Source organism: Balaenoptera physalus (assembly GCF_965194825.1).
Source record: "Balaenoptera physalus genome assembly, chromosome: 19".
Lineage (NCBI taxonomy): Eukaryota > Metazoa > Chordata > Mammalia > Artiodactyla > Balaenopteridae > Balaenoptera > Balaenoptera physalus.
The window spans coordinates 13774541-13802424 of NC_138900.1; the positions used below are offsets into that span (position 1 = coordinate 13774541).

Below are 27884 nucleotides of genomic sequence, written 5' to 3' on the forward strand. Positions count from 1 at the left end.
CCCGCATGGCTGTCAAGATTGGAATCCAGAGCAGTGGGAGAACGCCAGTCTTCCTTTGACTCCTGGAAGGCGCCCTGCGCTCTCCCGCCTGGGACCTCCGCACAGGCAGCTCCCTGCTGTTCACCCTCCTCCTCCCTGAGTCCATCCTTCATGCGGCAATTCCTCCTTAGGAAAGCCTGCCCTGTAATTCTCACGTTGGGGGCGGGGCGGGCGGGTGGGGGAAGCACACCCCCCCCACATCACACACTCTGGCAGTGACACTCTCCGCTTATTACGGCTTGTTCATTCATTCCGCCCACCAGTGTTTATTGAGCGACGACTACAAGCCAAGCCCTGAGACACAACAAGGGACGCAAGAATCCCCCCCCCCACCGCCATGAAGCTAAGTTATTCGGGGCGGGGCGGGGGGCGGGCTGAGAGGACACTAACCCACACGCCCACAGTCATAAGGGAACAGCAGTGATGCCGAGTGGACCCGGAGAACCAAGCAGGGGAAGGTGGGGAGAGAGAGTGACGGCGCTACTGTAGACGGGAGTCAGGGAGATCTGCCTGGATGCAGGGATGCGAGGTGCTGCAAACACATGGGAGAAGCATGAACAGAGGGCCTGAGGCAGGACCAGCCTGGAATGTTCCAGGAATTGGGCGGCAGGAGAGGAGTGAAGGCGAGCAGGGAACCTGGGCCAGGATCTTGCGGGGCCTTGGAGGCGTTTCCCAAAAGAGATGAAGCCACGGGAGGGCGCCCAGCAGGGCAGGGAGCCCCTGGCTGGGCATGGGGACAGACTGTGGGGGCAGCGGGGGAGCGAGGAGGCTGCCAGCACGGTCCAGGCAGGAGGGGAGGGTGGCTAGAACCAGGCGGTGACAACAAGGAGTGGGAGGCGCCAGGTTCTAATTTGAAGGCAGAACAGCTGGCTTTCTCGACGTCGTGGATGTGGAGGACGAGGACAAGGGGAGCCAGGATGACGCCAGATTCCCGGCCCCATCGAGAGGACGGGTGGGGTGCCCGTGAACGAGGCAGGGGTGCTGGGAGAAGATGGGGCTTGGGAGTCTGGTCTACTTTACCTGTCTCCGTGTCACTCTTTGGTCAAGGTCTGGGTCGCCTGCCAGACTGAGCCCAGCGAGGGAGCCTGCTGTGTTCACCTCCGGGTCCTGGAGCCCGGGGCCCCAGCACAGGGCTTACCAACGAGTAAGCACTTGACTCCCACAGGTGGGATGGGTAAGAGCTGGCATGGAGAGGAACGCGGGGAGGAGAAAAGGACAAGAGGACTCGCCTCGGCAATAGGAAGCACACATGTCACTTCCGTAGGAGAAGAGAATATAAAGTGTTCCAAGGTCGGTTACGAAGTCTGAGAGACCCAGCGCAGGGGAGGAGCAGCCGCTGCCGGGCGGGCGCGCAGTCACGGCCGCTCTGGACAGCTGCGCGGCGGGCTCTGCTAAGCGGGTGAGACGCGACCCTCTGAGCTGAGCACCGCAGCCCGGACGTGATCCCTGGAGAAGTGCGTGCACACAGGCCCCAGCAGATGCGTTCAAAGAGCACGGTCACCCCCGCGCAGCAGGGGCGGAGAAGTAAGTTATGGTTAGAAGGCTGCCCAGCAACGAGGGCGAACGAACCACCCACACCCACAACCACATGGCTGTGCCTCACAGACCACGGATGAGGGAGGACAGACCCACACGAGGATGTGCTGCAGGAGTCCATTTATGTGGAGTCCCCGGGCAGGCGAGGCGGCAGGCTATAACTCAGGATGCACACCTGGTAAAACCTCTGGAAAAGCGGGGGCCTGGTGACCCCCAAGGTCAGGGAGGTGGCCTCTACTGGGGTTGTGGTCAAGAGGGCGTGGGAGGCTCCTGGGGTGCTGTGTTCGCAGTCTTCGCCCAGGTGTGGTGAAATGCTGCTCACCTTATAATTAATTACCTGTTAAACTGACATGGGCACTCATTCACTTTTCTATAGGCATGTTACCCTTCACTACTGTGGAACGTTTAAAGAGGTGGAATTATCAAGGTACATAAATGTACAAATAATCCGGGGCCAGATTTGGAGGGAGGGAGAAGGGAGCTGGGGAGGTGGCTGTAGGCAGCAGAGGCGGGGTCCCTAGGGAGAAAGAAAGCGAGAGAAAGAGCGCGCATGCGTGCGCACAGGACTTGCGGGGTTGTCCTCACCTGGGGGACGGTAGGAGCCCAGCCCTCCCGCAATGCCCTACTTCCTCCCCATTCCCAGCACTTGCGTGGAGGGCTGGCAGGAGGGGCGGGGGAGGGGGAGGAGGCCGAGGCGGCTTCCCCATGTGTGGGAGTGGCCGAAAGCCGCCAGGGGAAGCAAGCCGAAACTGCCACACAATGCCGCTTTATCAGGAGTTTCCAGGGCCGGGCTGGGGCGCCGGGGCGGGAGCAGAGGGCCCAGGAGGGAGGCTCTCTATGTGGGGCCCCTGCCCGGCGTCCCCACCTGCCAAGGTGTGCCCTCCAGAGCTCCGCTGCAGCCGGCTGGGAAGGGAGGAGCTTTCTAATCCCTCCGCTCAGTTAGCGGGTGGCAGAGGGAGCCCGGGGCCAAACCCCAGCCCTGCTGGCTCTGACACCAGGCTGGTCTCCCAGGTTCTCCATTTCCTCCCCTTAAAAGAGGGATAATAAGAACATCTACATATAGGACTTCCCTGGTGGTCCAGTGGGTAAGACTCTGGGCTTCCACTGCAGGGGGCCCGGGAACTAAGATCCCACATGCCGCTAACAAAAAACAACAACCACCAAAAAAACAAGAACATCTACATCTTGGGGTTGCTAGGAGGATGTGATAAGTTCGTTCACTCAAAACACACAAAACAGTGCCTGCTAATACTAATAATATAGAGTAATACTATGAGTACTAATACTAGCAGCTATCCATCTTTGAACACTTACTATGCATTCTGTCTGATGAGTATGCATTTATATCCTCAAAACAACCCTATAAAGGAGGTATCATTATCATCCCCATTTTATAGATGAGGACGTGGAGGCACAGAGAGGTGAACTGACTTGCCTGGGATCACACAGCTAAGAGTGGCAAAGTTGGCTCCAGAGTCTATGCCCTCAATCTCCACTGCATCCAACAGGTTAAGAGCTCCAGATTGGAGCCAGGCAGGCCTGGATTTGAGTCCCAAATCTGCCACTCACTCGCTGTGGGGTTTCCAGCCTATGCCTCAGTTTCCTCTTTTTAGGGAAAGCAAAAATATCACAAATAGACAGGAAAGGAAGTCCAGATGGCTTTCAACAAACACAAAGATGCTCCCCTTTACTCATATTAAAATCAGGGGACTTCCCTGGTGGTCCAGTGATTAAGACTCTGAGCTTCCACTGCAGGGGCCATGGTCGGGGAACTGAGATCCCACATGCTGTGTGGTACGGCCAAAATTAAAATAAAATAAATAACAAGAATAATTTTTCAAAAATCAGAACCACAATAAGGACCACTTGGCACCTGCCTGATTGGCAGAGGTCAAAAAGTATCAGGTAACACCCATCCACATGGTGAGAACGCGAGGAGACCCTGGCGCCACCAGACTCTGGGAGTGGGGTGCAAACAGGAGCATGCTCTCAGGCAGACCGGGACACTGCCAGCAGAGCTACCGGGGCACACATCTCAGACCCCCGAGCACCTCCAGAGGTGTGCCCACAGCTCACACGCGTGGGGAGGGACACCATGCCATGGAACCTCACACAGCCACAGAAAGCACGAGGAAGCCCTCTACATCCTGACACAGAACTTAAGAGTGAAAAATGCAAGGGGCAGGACAGAATACAAACATGGGAAGTCGGCTCCATGTGAGCAAAAACAAAAGCGGGGGAGAACATGTGCAGGAACAAACACCCAAGAAAGAAAAGAAACCGGGAACAATGCTGTCTCTGGGAAGGGGCCCGACCATTGGGGTGGGAAAGAGACTTTATCGCTGTATACCCTTCTGCGCTGTGCGTGGTTTCTCAACTGCAAATAGGAATACATGCAGACAGGGCAAAAATGGGCCTTCTTAAAATTAAAATGCAGGAAAAGAGAAATGAGGTTAATAGCACCTCCTCCTCAGGGCTCCAGGCCGAGCCACGGCGGGATGCTCATAAAGCACACATCTGGCGCCTGGCACTCAGGGAGCTGGCGGCTAGCACAGAATCACGAGGGGCTGGGAGCAGGCGAAGAGGAGGCTGCAGCCCAGAGGGGAACACGTACCATGAGCTTACTATATACCAGGTAATGTGCTAAGCACTCGACAGCACGGTCGCCTCCAATCCTCCCGATAGCCCATTTAACAGGTGAGGAAGGTGAGGCCCGGGGACGCTCTGGCTCTTCCAGTAGGGGGTCGGGCTGAGGGACGTGTGAGCGGAATGTGTGGCCCTGGCAGGGAAGGTGCCATTGGGCAGGACCAGAGGGTCCTGTGAGACAGGCTGCAGTGAGTGGTGGCTTCTGACACATCTGCCGTAGCTGGCTCCCCTGGGACCTGGGAAAGCTCCCCTTCTGACGCTCCCTGCCCCCCTCCACCAGCGTTCCTGTGGGCCAAGGCAGCTGGCAGACAATAAGCCCCAGCCCCGGATGGGTGGCTGGGCCGGGAAGGGTCCCATTTCCCTGGCTGTGACTTGGAAGGAGACTGCTTCCTGCTGGCAGCATCTGTGGCCGCCCGGCTTGGGTGATGGGAGAAACAGCTGCTGGGGACACCCCGACCGGCGTCTGGCCAGGAAGTCTGGCTCACTGTGAGCCAGCAGGACAAGGAGGGGTGAGGCAGTGGACAAGAAAGGGAAGGGGGCTGTGGGAGGTCCTGAGGGAAGTAGGGACCCAGTGCCCAGAAACCACCCAGGCTGAACAGGCCCCCGAAGAGTTTCTATCTAAACAGGAGCCTGGAAGAACAGGAAGTAGCCTTGTCTTATCAAGACCACTTCCAAAACACTGCAGGGCAACTGCAACAAGCAGTGACTCTGGAGCCCGAAGGCCTGGAGTTCAGTCCTGCCTCTGCCACTTGCCTGCTGTGTGACCCTAGGCAGGTCACATATCTCTCTGGGTCTCAATTCTCTCACCTCTAAAAAGGGGTTGATAACAGTACCTACCTCGTAGGTTGTTGTGAAGATCAAATGAGTCCATATGGGTAAAGGACTCACAATCTTGGCCAGCACACGGGACCCTCCTCCAACACCGCCACCCTCATGCTACCCACTCTCTTCTGCTTGGACTATCCCAGCAGTCTCCCGTCAGGTCTCCCGGCCCCCACCCTCCCTGATCTGCTCCCCACATGGCAGCCTGAGCAATCTTTATAAAAGGCAAAGCAGATGTTGCTTAAGGCCCTCCAATGACTCCCATTACACACAGAATGAAGTCCACACTCCTCACCCCAGCCTGTCACCCCCTGCTGTATCTGCCACACCTCCCCACCTCCTTGACCTCACTGCCAGCTCTGCCACGCTGGCTTCCTTGGTGGAACCTGAACATCCCAAGCTCCTTTGGACCTCAGGGCCTTTGCACTTTCCATACCTACTACCTGTTCTGTTCTTTCCAGCTCTTCCAGGGCCTGGCTCCCTCTCATCAATCAGATGTCTCCTTCTCCAGAAAGCCCTTGTGCTGGCTCCCCAGGCTGGGTCAGACGCCTCCTCCGGATTCCTACCGTCCCCGTGCACCCCCCATCCCAGCCCCAACCATTCTACTCGTGCATCCCCATCCCAGCGCAACCGCTGTGGGCCGGCACTGTCTGGGGACAGGTCTGTCTCCTTCACTGTCCTGTAACCCACGAGGGCAGGGCTTGGACTGTGTTGGTCACCACTGGGACCAGTGATCTGACACACACGAGTGTATCAAGGCTTTGCCCATCCCTTCCCGAGCTGCATCTCCTTCCTCTTTGCCTCCTTCCTGAGGAGGTTTAAGTCAGTACCGTTTCCCTTCCCAAATGTCAGTCCTGGGAGATGATCCCCAAGGAGAGTTGGGTCAAAGTTTCAGCCACTGTCCTGGATACCCTAGAGGGCGAAGGTCAAAGCCCAGCCTGCCTTCTCCTCTGGGTGTGAGGCCTCAGCAGGTGTCAGGCCCCAGCTAAGCCCGTCACATGAACCATCCCCCTGTTTCCAACCAGCCTGGGGTGAGGGGGGCAGGCAGGTGGCATAAAACCTACCACCTCATGGCTGAGTAAATTGTTTCAGCAAGGGCCGCAGACTTGCCCGAAGCAGGACACGGAGGCAAGGGAACCCTCAAGCACTGCTGGGAAGCACGTTGGTACAAACGCTTAGGGGAGCAATTTGGAAGGTCCAGCATTTCCACTGCGAGACATATGCCTAAGAGAGACTCTGGCCGTGGTACACAAGGAAACATGTCTAGAATGTTCATTGCAGTGTTGTTCGTTACAGTCCCAGTGGGAACCACCTAAATGGCCACCGAAAGGTGAACGGTAACTCCTGTGTGTCACCAATACAAAAAGAAACGCAGAAAGGGAAAACGAATGACCTGCTCTAGACCGACACACGTCCACATGGAGAAAAAGCCAAACTAACGCAGAGCAGAAGAGGCAGGCTGTTTACTGTGGTACCATTTATATGATCCGTAAAACTGTAAAACAGTGGGCAACGCTGGCTGGCCATCAGAACCACGTGCCGATGCTGGCCCCACCCCAGACCAGGCCAGAATCTCTAGGGTGGGCCTGGGCAGCAGTATTTTTGAAAGCTCTCCAGGTGACTGCAATATGTAGCCAGGGTTGAGAGCTATTACTCTATTGTTCGTGAATCCATCGGAGGGCAGGAACAGTAGGAAAACCTGCAGAGGAAGGTTGGACACCAAATCCAGCCCAGTGGCTACCGCTGGGAGGGAGGACGGGAGAGGAGGGCGGGGCAGAGAAGAGGGGCCTTTAACTGTACCCACTGCGTGCTCTGTCCCAGGCTGGACACTGGAAGCGTGGGTGTTTTGCTACATTGAAAGCTCTACTTTTTTCCCTAGTCTAAAATGTATCACGGGAACAAAACTGGCAAATAAGAAATCACTTGCCCAAGGTCCCATGGCTGGTAAGTGATGGGGCAGGAACCCGAATGTGGGTGTCTAGTGCCAAAGCCCTATCATTCCCCCATTATCTGTGCCAAGCCCTGAGATGCTGAGCGAGTTGCTGCCGTGAGGGCCCGAGGCTGGCTGGCCTCATAGGGCTGCCTGGCCCTGTACCCACCCAGTGACCCTGCCAGAGCCAGGTGGGGGAGGGGTAGCTGCCAGAGTAAGCCAGGAGGCAGGTGGAGAGAGGCCCGGCCACCACCTCTGAGGCCCTCCTCAGGTAGCAGTAGCAGCAGCGGCCTCAAGACCAGTGCTTACACAGCACCTACTGTGTGCTAGGCCTTGGGCCAGCATTTTATGCTCTGCATCCTCACAGCAGTTCTATGAAGTAGTCACTATCATTATGCCAATTTTGCAGAGGAGGAAACTGAGGCCCAGAAAAGTTAAGCGACTTGCCCACGGTCACACAGCCTGTGAGTGACGGATGTGAGCCAGGCATCCTTGCTCCAGTGTCCGCTCTCTGAACCACTCCCCAGTGGTGTCTCGGAGCTCCACACACACAGGGCAGCTACTCATCTGCCCCTGCTCCACTGCCCACCCTCCTCCAAGGCCAGGAACCCTAGGGGTCTCACACAGGCTACATGCTGCCAACAAGCCCCCAACTCTGCATCCCTGACCTCCCACTCACGCCTTTTCTTCTGCCTGGTGCACCCTTTCCCATTCCTCCTACTCATCCTTCAGAGCTTGCCCAGGGGACTTTCCAAGGGACAGAGTACCAGGCGCAGGGTCTGGGCACTCTCCTGGTCCTCTGAGCATGTCCTCGCAGGCCACGTCACTGCTGGTAGAGATGTAGCCATGTGTCCGCTCCCATCAAGGGACACTGAGGGCCCTCAGGGGCCAGGGGCTCTGTGTGTCTTGTCCACTGCTGCAGACCCAGCACCCAGCACCATGCCCAACGTTCAACCACCACCAACCGAGCCCCCTCCGTGGACCAGGCAGTGCTTCAAGTCGGGATTCAGGGGAAGAACAACATGGAGAAATTCCTGCCTGTGAGGGGCCCACATTCTAGTGGGAGGCAGACAATAAACTGCGTGTTGATAAATAAGTTAAAGACCTAGTGAAGGGCTGGGAGAGAACACTAGTGAGATAAAGAGTGTGTGTGGAGGGCGGCTGGGAGTTCCCTGGTGGCCTAGTGGTTACGATTCAGCGCTTTCACTGCAGAGGTCTGGGTTAGATCCCTGGTCCGGGAACCATCCCACATGCCACACAGCATGGCCAAAATACCACAAAACACTGTCTGGGGGCAGGGTGGTCCTGGTCAGGCTGTGAGTGAGTGGCTCGTGAGTGAGAGGGTGCAGAGTGGGGAAGAGATTCCAAGCAGAGGGAACACGAAGGTCAAAGACCGGGAGGCAGGCATGAGCCTACAGAGTTGAAGAACAGCAAACAGGCCAGTGTGGTTGGACCTCGGGGAGGGATGCGGGAGAGCAGGGAGAAAAGATGTGGCAGTGACTGAGGATCGTGAGGAGAGGCTGGGGTTTTAAGGGCAGAGAACACCCAACTTTGTACAGGGCACCACCCAACAACACCCTCCCCAGACAGGAGCCTGCCAGACTCACGTGGACTCCGTGCCACCCACAAACACCCCATCCCATCGGCCCAGGGGACCCTCTCCTCCCAAATCACACCCTTCCACGGAGGCCAAACAGACAATCTGTTCCTGCCCAGGGAGAGGCCCAGCCTTGCCCAGCCCCCTGCTTCCACGAACAGACCTCTGGCAATCTACAGTGTGGAGACCAGAGGCAGGAGGTCTGGAATCATTCAGATCCAGCCTGGAATCTGCCTCTGTCACTTAGCAGAAGCTCTCTGAGCCTCACTTTTTGTGGCTGTAAAGTGGGTGTGTCTAGATTGTAGTACAATAAGACCAGGCGCTGAGCACAGTGTCAGCCCTCATTAAGTATTAAGCAACATTATGAGTATCTGAGAGGCAGCAGAGCATAGAACTCTGGGCCCAGAACTCCAGAGTTCCAATCTCAGCTGCAAAACTTACTCATGAGGTGGCCCTGGGCAAATCACTTAGCCTCTTAATAATGGCACCAAGCCCATAAGGTTGTGGTCAGGATTAAATACATGGAAAGCGTTTAGAACAGGGTCTGACACATAGTGCTTTATGAGTGCTTGGAATTCTTTTCATTATCTGCGGGAGGGGGGCTTCCTTCTCCCCCACCAGAAAGCACCTTTGATTTCTTTCTTGAATGTCCTACCCCTCCTCTCCAGCAATATGTCCCACTTGGGTTTTAACTTTTGACCCTTGGGAACATCATCTGTCGGGCCATCAGATTATGATTTTTGCTCGCTTTGGTCACGCCCCACCTTTGATCCCATAAAGATGCCCCCCAACCTAAATCTCCTACAATTGCTCCACTGGCTGCTGCTTAACTCCAACCCGCCGCCCCCACGGTTGTGACCTCTGGCCCTCGTAGGCACATCCTTCTATCGAATTATTAATTTGACCCCCCTTTTTTGACATTCACCCCGTGCCCCTCCAACGAATTCCCACTTCAAATTTCGAATTTTGCGCCCCCTTCGCCACGCCCCCTTCGTTAGTTTGACCTCTGACCTCCTATACACCTCCCTCCCTCCCGCTCAGCGTAGACCCACGACCCCCAGGACGCGACCCTTCCCTCCACAAGTGAACTTTGACCCCAGCGGCCCCGCCCCCTACTCGCCTAAACGCTCTACAACCGCCCGGCGCACCCCAATCCCCTGGCCAGACCGCTTATCCTACCGGCTCGGCACCGCAGTCGCTCGCGGCCTAGCTGCTCGGCCCGGAACTCGGCGCCCTCACGCCGCCCTCAGCTCTCTTGCGCCGCCGCCACCACTGCCACTGCCGCCGCCATGTTGAATCCCCAACGAACATCCGGGGCTTTCCCCCCTCGCCGTCCACCAGTCCCCATAGCAACGGGGCTGACTGGGCCGGGGGCAGGGCCCGCTCAGGGGCGGAGCTGGGCTCCGGGCAGCGCCGCTCCAGCCTCTGATTGGTGCTGATAGTCCAATCGGAGACCTTCGGGAGGAAAATGCCAAGCAGGGATTGGAAAATTTGGAAAGGGTGCGGAGAGGCTGGCTCCCAGCCCACTTGGATTCTTAAAGGGGAAAATGGATATCCTCTGGTAACAGAGCTTCCCACCTTCCCTCAAAAGGAGTTAGGGGGTGGAAGGCAGTAATGGTAATAATGACCAGAAACAGTTCGTAAGCATTTACTATGTGTCAGACACCCCGCCAAGTGAAATTTCTCGCTGAATACTCACAACAGCCGTATTGTATGTTAATACCCATTTTACAGATAAAACTGAGGTTTAGAGGGGCGAACGAGCTGGTTCGGGATCACAGGAAGTAAATAATGAGTTTTGGACGACGTCTGTCAGTCTGTCTGAGTCCGGGAACTTGGCCCGGAATCAAGGCACAGTTTGATTTAATCTTTTTATAAGGTATTTTTGTTTGTTTTTGTTTTGTTGTTTGCTTGTTTTTAGTATTTATTTGTAAAAGATTTTTTGGGAAAAAAAAAGCCCCCGTAATCTAAACTCGGACATCTTTTTCTGTGATTGCACTCATTGAGCTCCAGCCAGTTTGCTCTTCCCAAAAAAAAAAAAAAAAAAAAAAATCAGGTGCTCTCCCACTTCAAGGTCATTGCATTGCCTTTTCCTTCTGTCTGGAATAGACTCTTCCCCCAGGTATCGTCATGGCTACCTCCCTTCTGTCCTTCAGGGTTTTACTCAAATGTCATCTTATCAGTGGGATTGTTCCTGCCCATCCTGACTAATGCAGCAAACATCCCTCTCACGTGCTACTAAACCCCTTACCTTGTCTGCTTTTTCTTATTTTCTGTTGCTCAAATCACCTTCTAACATACTAGATGATTAGATAATCATAGTTACTGTTTTTTGGCTCTCTCCCCTGCTGTCGTGTCAGCACCATGAGAGCATTGATTTTTGTCTGTTTTGTTCACTGTACTTGCCCATTTGTTGAATAAACATTTGTTGAATGGATGGTTGGATGAGTTGTAAATCCACCTCCTCAGAGGTACTTTTAAATATTTAGTGCATCTCCCTTGCCCCAGCACAGTGTCTAGCACATAGTAGACATTTAATTAATATCTGCAGAAGCAATGAATGAGTGATTGCATAATGTCGTTTTTTTCTGTGTATTTACCTACCTTTTATTTATTTTTTAAATAAATTTATTTATTTTAAATTTTGGCTGTGTTGTGTCTTCGTTGCTGCGCACAGGCTTTCTCTAGTTGCGGCGAGCGGGGGCTACTCTTTGTTGCGGTGCGCGGGCTTCTCATTGCCGTGGCTTCTATTGTTGCAGAGCACGGGCTCTAGGCGCGTGGGCTTCAGTAGTTGTGGCTTGCAGGCTCTAGAGCACAGTCTCAGCAGTTGTGGCGCCTGGGCCTAGCTGCTTCGCGGCATGTGGTATCTTCCTGGACCAGTGCTCGAACCTGTGTCCCCTGCATTGGCAGGTGGATTCTTAAGCACTGCGCCACCAGGGAAGCCCCCTACCTACCTTTTAAAACAGAATTGGAAACACATTTATAAAGAATTTTGTATCTTTTTAAAACAAGTTTATAAGTATCACCAGTATCTTTCCAGCTCATTAAATGTTCTTCAAGAACATTTGTTTTAATGGCTGCATAAGATGCCATTCTATCAATGAATGCTAATTTGTCTGAACCACTCTTTCTTGTTGAACATCTAAACTGTGATAAATATTTTGCTATTATAAATAATTTATCCCACCCCAAAAATCCAAGCAGTTAAATATTTGTGCACATCTTTAATTATTTCCTTTGAATAGATTACCACAGATGGAACTGCTGGGTCAAAGGAAATGTACATCTTTAAGATTTAATAATAGTAACAGTTCCCATGCTTCAAACATTTCTGTGTACTATACATGGTGCTAAGTTGCATAATTTAATCAGCAGGGGCTGTGATTATCCCTGCTTCACAGAGGAGGAAACTGAGGCTTAGAGAAGTAACTTCATTTGCTCGAAACCACACACTGGGCTCATCCCCAGCTTTGATGCCCAAGTAAGGCTCTCGCTAACTGCCCTCTGCTGCCTCCCCACGGCCTGGGACACACATTGCCAAGTTGTGCTGCAGGGATCCAATTCACACACCCGCCAGTGTTCAGAGGGAATATGCCCTTTAAAGTACCCTTGCCAGCATTAAACAATCTTGTTCTTGTGCTCTTTTGAAGTCTTTATGCCTTACTGAGTCTCCGTTTTAAAAAAAAACAAGTCTTGGGACTTCCCTGGCGGTCCAGAGGTTAGGACTCCGCCCTTCCACTGCAGGGCACACAGGTTCGATCCCTGGTCCCTGGGCGGGGAGCTAAGACCCTGCAATGCCACCTCACCCCCCCCCCCCCAAAACAAGCAAGTCTAGTAGCTGAGACGATGGCACTTATTCAAGTCACAGTGATGGGAGGATGGCCGGGTACAGCCTCCGTCTCTCTCTCTTTTTTTTAATTTTTAATTTGATATTGGACTATAGTTGATTTACAGTGTTGTGTTAGTTTCAGGTGTACAGCAAAGGGATTCACTTACACATATACATATATCTAGTCTTTGCCTCTTTAATGCCCTGCACACATTGCAGGGCATCAGGCTCTAGAAGCCATGTTTGGGGAAGCCCTCTTGTAACTTAGTTGGGGATCTCAGTCAGAGATCAGAGCCCTGGAACAAGCCCAGTGGCAGATCTGCTCCAAGGGTTTCCTCAGGATGGGCAATCAGGCCCTTCTATTTCAGGGCCCTGGGAGAGGAAATCGGGCCCGAAGAGCCACCTATAGCAGGCTTCCTGGAGGGGTTGGTGAGGAGGTGACCCCCAATAGATGGATACAGGTGAGGAGAGCGAGGAGGACTTGGCCTCATAAAAATGATAAATTTCAATACATCAAGGAAAAAGATTAGTGGCAATATATAGATGGCAAGCAAAGCTTCCTGTCCTTTATATGTAAAGAGCATTTACAAATTTGTGGTCCAGTGGTTAAGACTCCACACTCCCAATGCAGGGGGCCCAGGTTCAATCCGTGGTCAGGGAACTAGATCCCACATGCCGCAGATAAGAGTTCACATGCCACAACTAAGGAGCCAGTGAACTGCAACTAAGGAGCTCTCGAGCCACAACTAAGAAGCCGGTGAGCCACAAGTAAGGAAACTGCCTGCCGCAACTAAGGAACCCGACTGCTACAACTAAGACCCGGCACAACCAAGTAAATTAAAAAAAAAAAAAAAAGAAACTGCAAGGAGCCTTGGGCCTAGTGGAGCCTGGGCGGGAAAAAGATGTGAGGAGGCTGAAACTGCATGGCACAATGGAGGAATACGTGTGCCATCAGCCTGCAGAGCTAGGGGCTCACAGGCTTCTCTCGGGGGAGCCCTCAGCCCTGGGGCCAGAGCCCAGCCTTTGCCTAGGACCTCTGGAGTCAGATCCTGTCCATCCCCAGCTCAGAGCCCTCCCTTGGTTCCATGTCACTCAGGATAAAGGATGGAGTCCTCCCTGTGACCCACAAGGCCCCACACGATCTGCCCCAGTCACCTCCCTGCCCTCATCCACACTCTTCCTCTCACTCCCTCTGCCCCTCTGACAGGACAGGCGTGCGTCTGTCTCAGGGCCTGTGCATTAGCTGTTCCTCTGCCTGAACTATGGCTCCTCCTTCAGATTCCTTCAGATCTAAACATCACCCTCTCGGTGAGGTCTCCCTGACCACCCTCGCGAAAACTGCCACTGCCCCCCACTACTCTCTATCCCCCTTCCTGCTTTTTCTGTGCATTTATCACTATTTACCATTATATGTTTTACTTATTTATTGTGTTTGCTGTCCGATACCCTGGAAAGAATGTCGGCTCCATGAGGGCAGACATCTCTGTGTTGTTCACAGCACGGAGAACAGGTCCTGGCACATGACAGGTGCTCAATAAATACTGATTGAATACAGGAAAGGAAGAAGGGAAACAGAGGGAGGGGGAAAAATTTAAAAAGGGAGGAAAATGGCAGCTCCGTGAGCTCCTAAGCTTGTCAGCTGCCCCAGTTGGAAGTTAGGAGTGTTAACCCTTCCCCCCTTCCAGAATAAGTCAGTGTCAGGCTGGGAAACTGAGGCATGAAGGACACTGGTTAGCGCTCCTTGGGCCATTGGAGACAGGCCTCTGATTGGCACTGAGGGCCGGCCTGGAGGAGAAAGTCACCGACGCCACCTGCTGGACAGTGGTGTCATGACAGCCATGCCCCCCCTGCTGACTTGGGGCTGGTGATGGCCCGTGCTCGGTGGTCAGGAGAGGAGTCGGCCCAGTGGGGCATCCCCAGCAGAAGTTCAGAGTCCACGGAGACACAGCCATAAGCTTCTTTATTCCTGAGGCCCTGTGGACACTCTGCTCAGTCAATGCTATGCAGGAGGGCAGGGTTGTGCCACCCAAGACCTGTCTTGCTTCACTTTGCCCGTACAGGTGCTCTCCCAACACAGCAGGTTGGGACCCCCACTTCTCGGGGAGGGGAGAGCTGCTCCAGCTCCCTTGGGGCTGCATCCACCCCACATGGGGCCTAGGAAGGTAGAGGAGTCGAGGACCTCCCTGACCCCCTCCCGGGCCTGGGTACCCCAGCCTAGGTAGCAAGGCCCAGGGTTCCAGATGAAAGCTGTCTCCATCCCCAGAGGTACATCATACGGCCAAGCAGGGGTCTCACCACCCAGACATCGTCCACAATCTTCCCATCCTGCAAGGGACAAAAAAAAAAAAAAAAAAAAAGGAGGTAATGAAGGCTGAAAGCCCAGATTCTGGGGCCGAGTGGCCTGAGTTCAAATCCCAGCTCTGCCTCTGATAGGCTCTGTGACCTTGGGTGAGCTGTTAGACCTCTCTCGGTGTCAGTTTTCCTCAACTGGGAAGTGAGGATGATAGTAATAGTACCTACATCACAGATATCGTGAGAATTAAGTGAGATATTTGGAAAAGGCTGAAAAGGGAACCTGGCACAAGGCAAGGCCTGGGTAAGTGTAGGCTATTATTATTAGAGCACAAACCCTGGCGTCAGACAAACTCACTTTATATCCCAGCAAAGCCACTCCCTATGTGGCCTTCAGCACATGACCCTACTCTGAGCCTAACTTCTATATTCCATAAAATGGGGAGAACTGAATAGATAACTTACACAAGAGCCTGCCTGTGGTGTATGGGCTACTCAGTAAATAGTTATTTATCATAAAAAGAATATGGTCTTTGGGGTCAGATCTTAGTTCTGCACCCTCTGGCTGTGTGACCCTGGGAAAATTACCTCCCCTTTCTGAGCTGTAAAATGGAAAGAAAATTTGTCCCATGGTATTGTTGTGGTGATCAAAGGGACTAAATATAAGGCATCTAGTTCAGAGTCTGGAACACAACAGGTGTTCAATCAATCATAGTTATTAGCACCTTTATAAAACTACAATGACAGAAATAAAGAAAGGTGAGCCATGATTATTTGGGTCCATCTAACCTTAAGCCATCCCTACCACACACACATCATACTGCTTTCCCTCTACCTGTCTCCCACCACCTACCTTTTTCTTCCCCTGCTTCATGTTGATAAATACCTATAGAATCAACCGTGTTTTAGAAACTGTTCTAAGCACTTTATATATAATAAGTCATTCAACCCCTATTCAATCCTGTGAGGTAGAAACTATTAACATCCCCATTTTGCAGATGGGAAAACTGTGGCTCAAAGTTGCTTGAGGTCATCCAGCTGGTAAATAGCAGAGTCAGGATTTGAACCCAGGATTTCCAGCTTTCACGTCCACTTTTGAAACCACTTGGCTCCAGAGCATGCAAGGCCTGGTTACTCAGGCAGGTGATTGGGCCACTGCTCACTGACTTGGTCGCCAGACACCTGCTGGATGTGGACATGGGTCCCATTGAGGTTGTGTAGCCATGTGTACCCGTACTCTTTGATGCGAACGGCGCTCCAGGGCCGCGGGAAGAGGGTTAAGGGGGTCAGCCACTCCTCACAACCCTGCCGGAGAGAATCATTTAGACCCAGGGCTGGCGCAGGTGGAGTACCCACTGGGGAGCAGAAAAGACCTGCCAGGCCGGGACCCTGCCACCCCCAAGGAAGACAAAGTCAGTTAAGACTTGACCTTGATAATGCTCACAGTTGAGTGTTTTGACCCAACCAGGCTTCCTGGTTCTTTGACTTCTAGAACAGTGCATGGCTGTACAAGACTGTCCACTGCAGCATTTTCTCTAAAAGCCCTGAGCTGGAAGCCAGCCAAATGGCCATCAGTGGGGGTCAGTTAAATAAATTATAGGGTAGCCATCACAAAGTGAGGCGGTATAGAAAAATTGCCAAGACGTATGGTTAAGGGGAAAATGCAATTTACAGAATAGAAGAAATTGGTGGCTCTCAATCCTCGCTGCACAGTAGACTCTCCACGAAAGCTATTAAAATCATCACTGCCTGGGAGAGAGGAAGTGCTTATCCTTGCAGTAGAAAGCCAGGTAATGTGAGCAGAAAGGATGAGGGACCACCACCCTCAAAAACAAAAAAAATTCACCATTTTGCAGCCATCATCATAATAACTGATTGAAGCCAGAACCATCAATGGATGGTCAAAGTAGCGGTGAAAATTTGAGGAATATCAGGATATTTGTGTAGTCTCAAAGCACCTCCAGGAGACACTTGTTAATTTTAAAGGGGAAAATCGTAACTATGGTGGAGAAGATGTGTAAACTGAGACTTAAAGGGGCTAAAGAGATACCACGCACCTCCTCATAGGGTGCACTGAAAAGAACACAGTATCGCTTTTGTCTATTCTTACCAAAAATGTGTAACTTCAATCTAATCACCAGCAAACATCAAACAAACCCAAACTGAGGGATAGTCTACAAAACAACTTTGCTACGCTCTTCAAATTTTTCAAAGTCATGAAGAATGAAGAAAGAGTGGGGAAATGTTTCTCATTAAAGGAAGGGAGAGAGATAAGACACGGAAGTAGAATGTATGATCTTAGACTAGATTCTGGACCAGAAAAAAAAATTCTTTAATTTAAAGGACATGAATAGGACAACTGGCTAAATTTGAATGAGATTAGATAATGGTATATTATCAATGTTAACTACTTGAATCTGATTATTATACTGTACTGATGTAAGAGAATGTCCTCGTTTTCTTAGGAAATACAGATGGAAAGATAAAGGGGCATCATTTCTGCAACGTACTCTTCATCGGATCTGAAAATAATAGTAAAATGTATACACACACACACACACACACACACTTAGAGAGACAGAGAGACAAAATTAGAGATTGAAACAAGTGTGGTTAAATGTTCACATTTGGGAAATCTTCGTAAAGGGGATATGGAAAGTCTTTGTATTATTTTTGCTACTTTTCTGTAAGTCTAAAATAATTTCAAAATTTAAAATGAAAGAAAAAAGCTAATCTGCACTGATTAAGGCCAGAATAATGATCATCTACTGCTATGAGGAGCCACCTGTACTGACAACATTCTATTTCCTGCTGCAGGTGGTGGCCGCACAGGGGTGGCAATGCCAGGGCCGAGCCCTCGGAGATTCTGGTGTTTGTTCTGGGGTTGGGCCCAGGCAGTGGAGTTTTAAAACCTCCCCAGGTAATTCTAACGTGCACCAAGGCTGAGAACTGCTAGGGTATGAAGCATGATCCAAGCGGTTTTTAAAAAGTGGGTGATGCCGTAACACATCTCTATTGAGACAATGCCTCATTTGCATACATGGAAAATATTCTCAAATGCCACCCGAGATGTAACCATTGAGAGTGGGACTAAGAAGGGTGTGGAGAGTTTTACCTCTTGCCCTCTGTTCTGTTTGAATTTTTATCATGAGAGGTTCTTACTTTGATCTCACTAATTTGTAAGAAACAGCTTAAAAGATAAGCCCTTGCTTCTTGTGGAAGTGACTGATCCCAAGGCTCGGCGGGTCGGGGTAGGGGGACAGAAGATGATCCTGGAGCGCCCTGGAGTGCCAGAAAGTAAGAGAGAGCCCACGAAACGACAGGGACACATCGAAAGGACACAGGGCCTGATCTGAAGAGTTCCCAGTGGCCAAAGTTAGAGCAATCTAGGCAGCAGCATGAACAGCAGGAGTATTGGATTAGAGCCCACGGGAGAAGATAATTACCCATGAGTCCGTACTAGTATAAATCCATAACTAACTAACCAAATAAATGGGGCAGAAGGGACAACTCTTCCTCATAGGAGGATGCTAATTAATAAATCGAGGAGGAATGAGGGAAATAGAAGATCCCCAGTAGAACACCCCAGTAATCCCTGTAACAGACAAGACCCACTGATGGGTTCAAAAATCAGCAGGTGAAAGTTGGAGGAGAAACAAGACATTTGCAGGGTCTAAAAGCTTCTCCCCCAAGATGTTTATCAACTAAAAAGGGAAATATAACAACTTTACAGAGGAAGAACCCAGCAGACACTTCCTTAAACAGGTGATTCAGAGAAATCCCTCCAGGAATGAGACACAGTGAGGACGTGGACCCCCCGGTATGACCCGCTGAGAAGGACAGACCATCATTTGTGACTGTGTGGTCCCAAATGCATAACCCGAATCTTGGCAGGAGAAAATATCAGACAAACGCAGATCCAGGGGCATTCTGAAAAAAACAACTGGCCTGAATGAAAGACAAGGGAAGACGGAGGAACCATCACAGTTTGGAGGAGACTAAGGAGACACAATAACTAAATACAGTGTGGGATCCTGAAACAGAAAAAGGTCATTAGTGGGAAAGCTGGTGCAATGTGAATAAAGTCTGGAGTCCAGTTACAATGATAATAATAAGCCCTCTGCCCTGGATCCATCCAGTAGACCTGGGCAAGCACCCCTTGCCCCCCCCACTTATTGATCCTGTGATTCTGAAGGAGTATTTTACTGTCTGAGCCTCTGTTTCCACATCTGTGCAATGGGCATGCTATTGATACTAGGTGCATCTAACCGCCTAAGAGATAGCAGCTGTATAAAGGATGAGGCACCCGGGCTGGTACAAGTGCAGCCCTCAATAGATCAGAGGCCAAAGCAGCACCTCCCCTCCCCCCACCCTGCTCAAGGCAGATCCGGTGATGATGTGGATGGGGCCTCGAGGGTGGGTGTAGGGCATCTCTCGACTGCCGTTAAATACCTGGAGAAGGGACAAAGGGGAGGGGCCTGTCATACCCAGCCAGGCCCCGGGGGTCTGACGTTGAGGGGGTGGTCCACTGACACCAGCCACATGGGTCTCAGCCCACCCCAGGCCTCACATGGTAGTTGTAAATTGGCCACAGGCGTTCATAGGAGGCGTTCGTGAGCCCACAGCTGCAGGTCGACCCCTGATACAAAGCAAGACGGGGGTCAGGTCCCTGAATCCAGGAGAGATGGGATGTGGGGCCTGGGGCTGGGGAGTCCCCTGGGGTCACTCACCGTATTTATAGAAAAGATCCTCCAACCCATAGAACTTGCCGAGGAGGCCTTTGCGAACCTGGGCCGGATGAGCAAGGAGGTGAGGAGTGACTCAGGCCAACCCCCACAACCGCTGGATTTCAGCACCTTTTCCCCAGGGAGGGGGTCCTCACCTTGCTTTCATGCCAGATGCAGTCATCCAAATCAGCACTGGAACAGTACATGGGCCGGTGACCCATGGTAATGATCCACGGCGGGGCTGTCCGGTTCTTATTGGCTTTCTGCAGAGAAGGGCGCAGTGTGAGGGGCAGGGATTGCAGGAGGGGGAGGCGAGGCAGGTCCAAGGGGGACATCCACAGGTTACCTGGAGGTCGCTCTCCAGCCATCAAAACTGTCTCTCTACCAGGTGGTGCCGTAATGGAGAAAGAAATATACCTCAGTGGAGAAGGAAATGCTGTGTGCCAGGCCCAGATCCCAGCTGGAAGGTTCAAAGGGCAGGGGTAAAAGTTGGGGTCTCTCCTGCATCTCCCATCCTTCAGGGGAGGGAGGCCAGTCCCCCAGCTCCCCCCAGGTTACCTGTACCACAGGCCTTCTCTGTTCCCTGGCATGCTGAAGCGAGCTTTGTAGTTGGAGAAGTTGCTGGATAAAAGGAAGTAAAACGGTGGGGGGAGGGTCTGGGTGCCCCCACTCACCCCCACCTCCCACTGTCAGGCCAGGCCCGGCTCCCAGCCCAGCCCTCATCTCCTTTCCTCTCACTTCCACGAATGAGCTGCTGCAGTACGAGAGACTAAGGTGAGACACTAGGAAGGACTGTTCTCTTTGGCCAGGCCCTTGCCCACCCCGAAGCCCTCAGGCCTCACTAGCGTTCTTTGTGATTCCCAGGACACGTCACGTATGGCAGGCTGGCGGCCACAGGTTCAGTGAGATTCATGAACTTGTCCCTGATGCGAGCTTTTCCTGATCCATGCTGCAGGCAAAGTCTCCTGGGGGGGGTGGAGGAGAGAATGAGGACCCAGACGTGGCTCTGCTTTCTCCAGATTTGAGAGACCTGGTTGGTCACGTGCGGGCTGTGCAAGTCCCGGTCGCCCCCACCGTGAGGCATCCCGGTTCTCCGATCCCTACCTCACACCCACCCGCGTGTGCGCTTGGAACCATTTCCTGAGCCTCTGGTCCCTGAGGACCCCTGCAGGACCTTGCCGGCCTCCTGTGCTCTGAGCACACCAGCCGCCACCTCATCCCTTCTCAGAGTAATAACAACGTGAAGACTGACATAGTCTGGGAACTTCCCTGGTGGTCCAGTGGTTTAAGACTCGGCGCTTCCACTGCAGGGGCACGAGTTCGATACCTGGTCAGGGAACTAAGATCCCGCATGCCGCTCGGAGGGGCCAAAATAAACAAAAAATATATATATAAGGGTGACTTAAAAAAAAAAAAAAAAAAAAAGACTGACATAGTCTAGTCAGGTACTGGTTTTGTACCAGGCACATTTTCAAATGCTTTATTTACATGCTCGATCACCTGAATCTTCAAAACACCCTCTGAGGTGGATGTTATTATCATCCCCGTTTCAGATAGGGAAACTGAGGCCCAGAGGGGTTAAGTGCTCGTTTAAGGTCACAGAGCTGGTTAGTGAGGATCCAGGAATTGAACCCTGGGAGCTTAATTCCAGAGTCTACTACGGCTTTGAACCATATCGGCCCCAATCTCCATCTCCCGTCTGGTTCCCGTCCTCTCAAATCACAACAGAAATGATCATGACAACACTTATGTAGCACTTACAACAGGACAGGCAATATCGCCTTGTTTAGTCATCACAACAGCCCTATGAATTCTAACCCAGTCTTAGCCCTTATAACAATAACACAGAGGAGAAAACCGACGCACGTAGCTCGAAGCGTCAAGATTGATTTTAACCTGGGCAGCCTGGGTGACCACAGCACCGTCTCTGTGGCCAGTCTCACCCCCCATCCTTCAGAGCCACGCTAGCCCCGGCCCAGGTCCCCTCCGTGGTCCTGGCGTTGCCTCCCACCCAAGCTCCCCCTCCCCGACCCCAAACCTCCAGGCGCACCCTGGCCGATGCCTCACCCACATGAAGAACAACGTCATACCTGCCCTGCTGGGTGTCCCTGCACAGTCGGGGTAGGGCCCTAGGATTGTCAGCCCCCGTGTCCCCAAACACAGCCAGACAGGGGCTCCAATGGGGCCCATTCTTCAGGGCCCTGAAGAGGAACCGACGGCTCCGGCCCTGAGTACTGCTGCAGCGGTAAACTGAGGGGAAAGGAAAAGGTCACAGTCGGCTGGGGAGTGGGGTGGAGGGGCGCCCCAGGATGTCTCCTTCACCGTCATCCGTCTTCAACTTGTGCGGGGATGGAATGGGTCTGCCCTATGCCCCTTCTGTTGACCTCACCCCAGGTCCCCAGCCTTCCATTTTCATCCCAGCGTCTTATACAGTAGGCTTGCAGATAAGCAGAAGGGGTACCAGCCCACCTGAGCCACCTGCCAATAGTAGCTTCTAGCCCCTAGCCCAATAGTAGCTTCTCTTCCCATTCCCCCCATAACACCTGGGCCCCGGGCCCCTCTCACCATACTGGACCCCGGGCAGCAGCCCCTGCAGTGTGACTTGGTGTATGTAGAGCTTCCGCCGGAGAATGCCCCCATCCACAAAGGGGCTGAAGGTGCCCTGAGCCCGGAGGGGCAGGGGCCCCCATAGCTGCAGCCCAAACTGCACTTCCGAGGGGGTTGGGACCCATGTGGTCCAAGTTACCGTCATCCAGCCTGGCTCACCTGGAGAGAAAGGAAATGGGGGTCGGGCGGTGGGGCCTGGGCAGGGGTGGGGAGGGATGTGCGGAGAGTGAGGGGCAATAACGAGAGACTGAGGGGCTCTTGAACATTTAGTAGTTAAGATCACAGGTTCTGGAGCTTTCCAAGTTCAATCCCCGTTCCACCATTTCCAAGCTGTGCTTTCCTTGGGCAAGTCACCTCACCTCTCTGAGCCTCAGTTTCCTTCTCAGTAAAATGGAATAATAATAGTGTCTTCCCTATAGTGTTCTGTGAGGCTTAGATGAATAAGTAAAAGTAAAGTACTTGAAACAGTGCCTAGTACAGTCAGGGTTACATGAGTGAATGAATATTATTATTAATATCGTTACTGTGTGCAGGCCTGTTCCACATATTTTACACATGACATAGTTTAGGGGTTGTAAACTCAGATGTCTAGAGGCCAGCTAGGTAATATACATGGGAACAAGGGCCAGCTGTAAGGAGGAAGGCAGCAGGGAGACGTGGGGTATGTGGCAAAGCGTAGAGCCTGCCCTGTCTCAGAGAGGAGCCATCGTTCAGCTCTGGGGATGGCTGCTGTGAATGAAGTAGGCCCGGTACCACTCAATCTGTCAACTTCTAGAGCAAATCTTTATATGGTGGTTTTTATATTCCCAAAGCATGTAAGAGTAGACATACAAACTTTTAAGTGATAGCTCCTAATTCTTAAACGTCAGCAACCAAATCAAGGTTTTAAAAATACCGTGTGGTATAGGATGACGTTAAGAGCATGAGTGGGCTTCCCTGGTGGCGCAGTGGTTAAGAATCCGCCTGCCATTGCAGGGGGCAGGGGTTCGATCCCTGGTCCCGGAAGATCCCACAGGCCGCGGAGCAACTAAGCCCGTGCGCCACAACTACTGAGCTTGCGCTCTAGAGCCCGCGAGCCACAACTACTGAGCCCACGTGCCACAGCTACTGAAGCCCGCGCACCTAGAGCCCGTGCTCCACAGCAAGAGAAGCCACCGCAATGAGAAGCCCGCGCACCACAACGAAGAGTAGCCCCCGCTCACCACAACTAGAGAAAGCCCGCGCGCAGCAATGAAGACCCAAAGCAGCCAAAAATAAATAAATAAATATATTTTTTTTAAAAAAAGAGCCTGAGGTCTTCCTCCTGCAACATGCGTACAAAAACGCACGTGCACAGGGTATTCATTGCAGCACTGTTTGTAATTGCAAAATATCGGAAACCACAGAAATGCCCATACATAAGAGAATGACTGAACAAACTATGTAACATTCATACCGTGGAGCACTTCGCAGCTGTCAAAAAGAAAGAGGACAAATTCTAGGAACGGGTGAATGACGCCCAGGACATAATGTTAAAAGAAGCAAAGTACACAAGAGTATCTATAGTCAGCTACTCCTCACATAAGAGGATATAAGAAAATACACAAGTACCTGCTTATTTATTTGTACATAAGAAATACAGGAAGAATACACCAGAAACTTACGAGATGGATTACACGGGATGGATGGGGGAAGGGTAGAAAAAAGGGGGACTGGGAATGGAGTAGGTAGTCGGGATGCAGAGGGAGGACACTTCTCTGAGTCTGTGTTTTTCTTATAATCCTGAGTCCCAGAGCTACAGTCTTGTTTCATAGTTCCTCCACACACCCCCAAAAATTAACTAACAATTAAAGCCACCCAGGTTGTGGGGAAAGCCAATATGGAACATAAACACTAACAAATGGCTGTAACTATATTAAAAGACAAATAACTACACTGAAGTGTTGGGGAAGAAAAGTCACAGTGAGCATTCGTGTTTTGACTGGACAGTAAGACTACAGAGAAAAAGGACTGCACATAAATGCCATCATCTAGTAATTGTTCCTCACAGGGATACAGGCAAACGATTCTGAAACCACTTGATGCTTATTCTAGCACTGAACGAATAAATAAGTCTATTGTAGATAGGGGGAGCTTGGTTTCTCAATGGTGGAGAAAGAAGTTACAAATAAGGAAAGAAGGCTAAAATAAACCCTTGATGGTGGACTGAAATCAGATGTTTCAGTATGATCTCATGGTATTTTATATATAAATATATACATATATATATATATATATATACACATTCATATATATACAGAAATATAGGTGTGTACATATGCATATCAACATACCCACATATATTGTCAAGCTCTGTTTGTGAGAGGGCCTAGGAGCAGCAATGCCTCAGTAGCAGTGAGCACACCTAGTGCTCAGATCTTAGTTTCTAAATACCCGTTCTCCCATCAAAGGAACCAGGGCTCCTTGGAGAAGTAGTTGATTCCAGAGATCGGGTAGGAAATATACAAGATGAGTCTGGAATAATTGGTGGTGCCACAAGGTGAGGCAGTGCTGAAGACATGATGGGAGTGGGGTTGTGGAAAGAACACAGAAGCCAAGCTGGAGGAATTCCAAAAGACCAAATCAGAGACAATTTGAGCCACGAAATAAATAGCAATAGTACTGAGTTTAACTTGTGGGATAAAATAAATATCCGAGAGTCCATGCTGAATAAATAAATAATCAAAGCAAACAAACAAATAAATAGAGGGGGGGAGGGATAGCCCTTCCTTACAGTAAAATTTCAATTAGACAGAGAGAGGGAATTAGAAAGTTACAAAATCACAATTAGGGACACCCCATGCTAATGATTGTTGCAGACAAGAGCCACCAATGAATGCTAAAATTAGTGCACAAAAATTTCAGGAGAGACCTGATTTCCACAGTCTTAAGGAATCTTCCCTTAGATATTTATTACAAAGATATTTATACAAAGGAAAGAATAAAAGCTTTACAGTGGAGAAACCCAGCAGGCAGCACTTTAACCAAGCAATGAAGGTTCACATTACCAGTGACAGCAATAAGACATGTCAGTGTCATGAACACTCTGATACCAGGCACTGAGAAGGGCACTACATCCCACTAGGACAGTCTTGCCAGAAAAATACGTAATTCAATACGCTTAATTCCAATCATGAGAAAATAGCAGATAACCCCCAAGTGAGGACTATCCTACAAAACCCAAACAAAATCAGAAAGACAACAGCTCAGTACTCCAAAATGTCAAGATGTTAACATTAGGAGAAACTGGGTGAGGGGGATATAAGAACTCTAATATTTTTGCAAAATTTCTGTTAAATCTAAAATTAGTACAAAATTTACAGTTTTAAAAACAAATATGACAGGCTTTTGAGCCAGCCTGCCTGGGTTCAAATTCCAGACTATGTGACCTGCGGTCAGACTCTTCATCTCTTTGAGCCTCAGTTTACTCTTTTGTAAAATGGGAGGAACAATAGTACTTACAGCTTAAGGTCCAATAAGAGGTTAAATGAGTCTTCCATCTGAATCACTTGTAAGAGTATATTTGTTATTATTATCATTATTGTGTAGGCCAAACAAAGGACAGCTGTGATCTCACTGGGTTTTCACAGTGAGATGGGTTTTATTTTTGTTCCATTTTACAGAGGCCTCCAGGCAAAGTGCCTTGTCCAAGGTCACTTAGCTAGCAAATGCCAAAGCCAGTTCATTCATGTGGTTTCAGATTCTCATTGCAACTAACCCTTAAGAAACGACCTTAAAAGTGTCAAGGGGGGCTTCCCTGGTGGCGCAGTGGTTGAGAATCTGCCTGCCAATGCAGAGGACACGGGTTCGAGCCCTGGTCTGGGAAGATCCCACATGCCGCGGAGCGACTGGGCCCGTGAGCCACAATTGCTGAGCCTGCGCGTCTGGAGCCTGTGCTCCGCAGCCAGAGAGGCCGCGATAGTGAGAGGCCCGCGCACCACGATGAAGAGTGGCCCCTACTTGCCGCAACCAGAGAAAGCCCTCGCACAGAAACGAAGACCCAGCACAGCCATAAATAAATAAATAAATAAATAAAATTTAAAAAAAAAAAAAAAAAAAAAAAAAGTGTCAAGGACACAAAAAAATAAGCAAAGACTGAGGAATTGTCACAGATAGGAGGAGTAATTAAGGAGACTTAAAAAGATATAAATCAATGCCTCTCTTCACTATATTCCTTTTCTTTTTTAAAGTGTAGTTATTTTTCATGAAAAATGTCATCTACCTTACTACTGAATGGGTTTATTATTGCTCATTTTTAATGATTGAACCAATATTTTTAAATGCCTCCGTTTTAGTTTCTGTTATGGCAGCTATTATGGATATAACTCACATAAACTGAAGCTCTCTAAGGTTCTTATAATTTTTTTAGCTGTGCCAAGGCGTCCTGAGACAAAAACGTGTGACAACCACTGCCACACGCCAAGTTCCCTTTTGCTGCTTCGCAGGTGATATTTCACTTACTCCTCACTGTGAGGTCGCACTAATATTACCCCATTTTCCAGATGAGGAGGCTGAGGCCAGAGAGGTTAAGTCACTTGCCCAAGTTCACACGGCAGGTAAGCAGCAAAGCTGGGGTTAAAACCCAGGAAGTCTGGGTGCAGAGGGTCCAGAGTCCAAGGTCTTACTACCTCCTTGCACTTCCACCCTAAGATCAAGGACCAGGAGGGAGCTTTGTGGGAACACAATGAGCGAGGACAACAGCAGCCCCCTTAGGAGAGCGCTTACTATGGGCTGGGCTCCAGAATCATTTCCCACACAGCCAGATGCGCCGCTGCTTATAATTCCCATTTAACAGAGGTGGACAAATGAGGCTCAGGAAGAACCACCAGCCTAGACTCCCATAGCAATCAGTGTGGGATTCCTGAGCCTCACTGGGAAATGCCCAGGGAGAGGTCGCAGACACTTACCTGGGTAGGACAGGGGCAGCGCTGGGAGCCTTTGGGGACCCCTGGACCCCCAGGGAGAAAAAGAGGAGCAGACAGCAGCAGGACCAGCAGGGGCGAAGGGAGCACATGGTAGAGGGAAGGTGGGGAGCAGAAAGGGGGAAGGGGAAGGGTCTAAAGTGTGTCAGATCCCTTCAGAACAGCAGGAGCGGCTGGGGAGGATGGGGAAAGAAGGGGAATCAGGCAAAGTCACACAGAGGGAGGGAGGACGGCAGGGAGGTCTTCACAGGGATGGTTATCCAGATGCGGGAGAAAAAACAAAAACAATCATCACTACTGAGAGGCAAATGCCCTCTGAGCCTCGATGGCTGCTAAGCACTTTACATAGATTAACTCATGGGAGCCTGACGACATTCCTCTGTGTGGTGGTCACTGTGACCATCAGCCCCATATCACAGGTGAGGAAGCTGAGCAATGAAGTGATTCAGTTGCATGGCTCAGGTGTGGTGGAGCGGGGATTGGAACCCAGGGGTCCTGGCTCCAGAGCCCTTGCTCTTATCCACCGCTCACTCTCAATGCAAGAGGCTTGGGAGTGGGGCTGGGGGGTCTCAGTGTAGGAAGTTGCCTTTGGCAACCCCATCCCCAGCATTCCACCCTGCCCTCAGAGACCTTATTGCCCTCTACTCCATCCTCCAACCTTCCATTTCCATCGTAGTAACCCCAATCCCCCCCTCCATCCCCAGGCCACCCAAGAATTCCACCCCAGCTGGAGCAACCCCGTCCTCCTTGCCCCCTACCCAGCATCCCATTCTGCCTTTAGTGACCCCAGTTCCTCCCCATCTCCACCTGTCTCCCCTGGCCCTGCACCTGTATACCCACCCTCCTTCTCCCCAGCCCTTCCCCTCCCGCTCTAGTTCGGTCTCCAGCTCATCGAGGACCTGCCTGTCTGCCGGGGCAG

At 51.2% G+C, this 27884-nt stretch overlaps 2 protein-coding genes across 3 annotated transcripts in view; both read right to left on the reverse strand.

Annotated features, from left to right (window-relative positions):
* Nucleotides 1-9928, reverse strand: part of PAK4 (p21 (RAC1) activated kinase 4) — a 45941-nt gene extending 36013 nt beyond the window's left edge. Inside the window, exon 1 of one of the 2 annotated variants that reach the window (XM_082438048.1) lies at nucleotides 9750-9928. The gene's annotated coding sequence lies outside the window, so the exon portion shown is untranslated. The remainder of the gene's footprint in view (nucleotides 1-9749) is intronic. The other variant, XM_082438045.1, reaches the window with a different exon arrangement.
* Nucleotides 9929-13061: 3133 nt separating this feature from the next.
* Nucleotides 13062-27416, reverse strand: ACP7 (acid phosphatase 7, tartrate resistant (putative)). The gene is given in 17 exon segments (XM_082437194.1): nucleotides 13062-14724; nucleotides 15859-15996; nucleotides 19072-19143; nucleotides 19262-19297; nucleotides 19299-19330; nucleotides 19422-19479; nucleotides 19574-19681; nucleotides 19765-19785; nucleotides 19789-19811; nucleotides 19814-19878; nucleotides 19977-20039; nucleotides 20261-20354; nucleotides 20357-20383; nucleotides 21486-21668; nucleotides 21984-22184; nucleotides 26951-26970; nucleotides 26972-27416. Coding segments are annotated over 17 exon segments (1338 nt in total). The 5' UTR covers nucleotides 27058-27416; the 3' UTR covers nucleotides 13062-14613.
* Nucleotides 27417-27884: the final 468 nt, after the last annotated feature.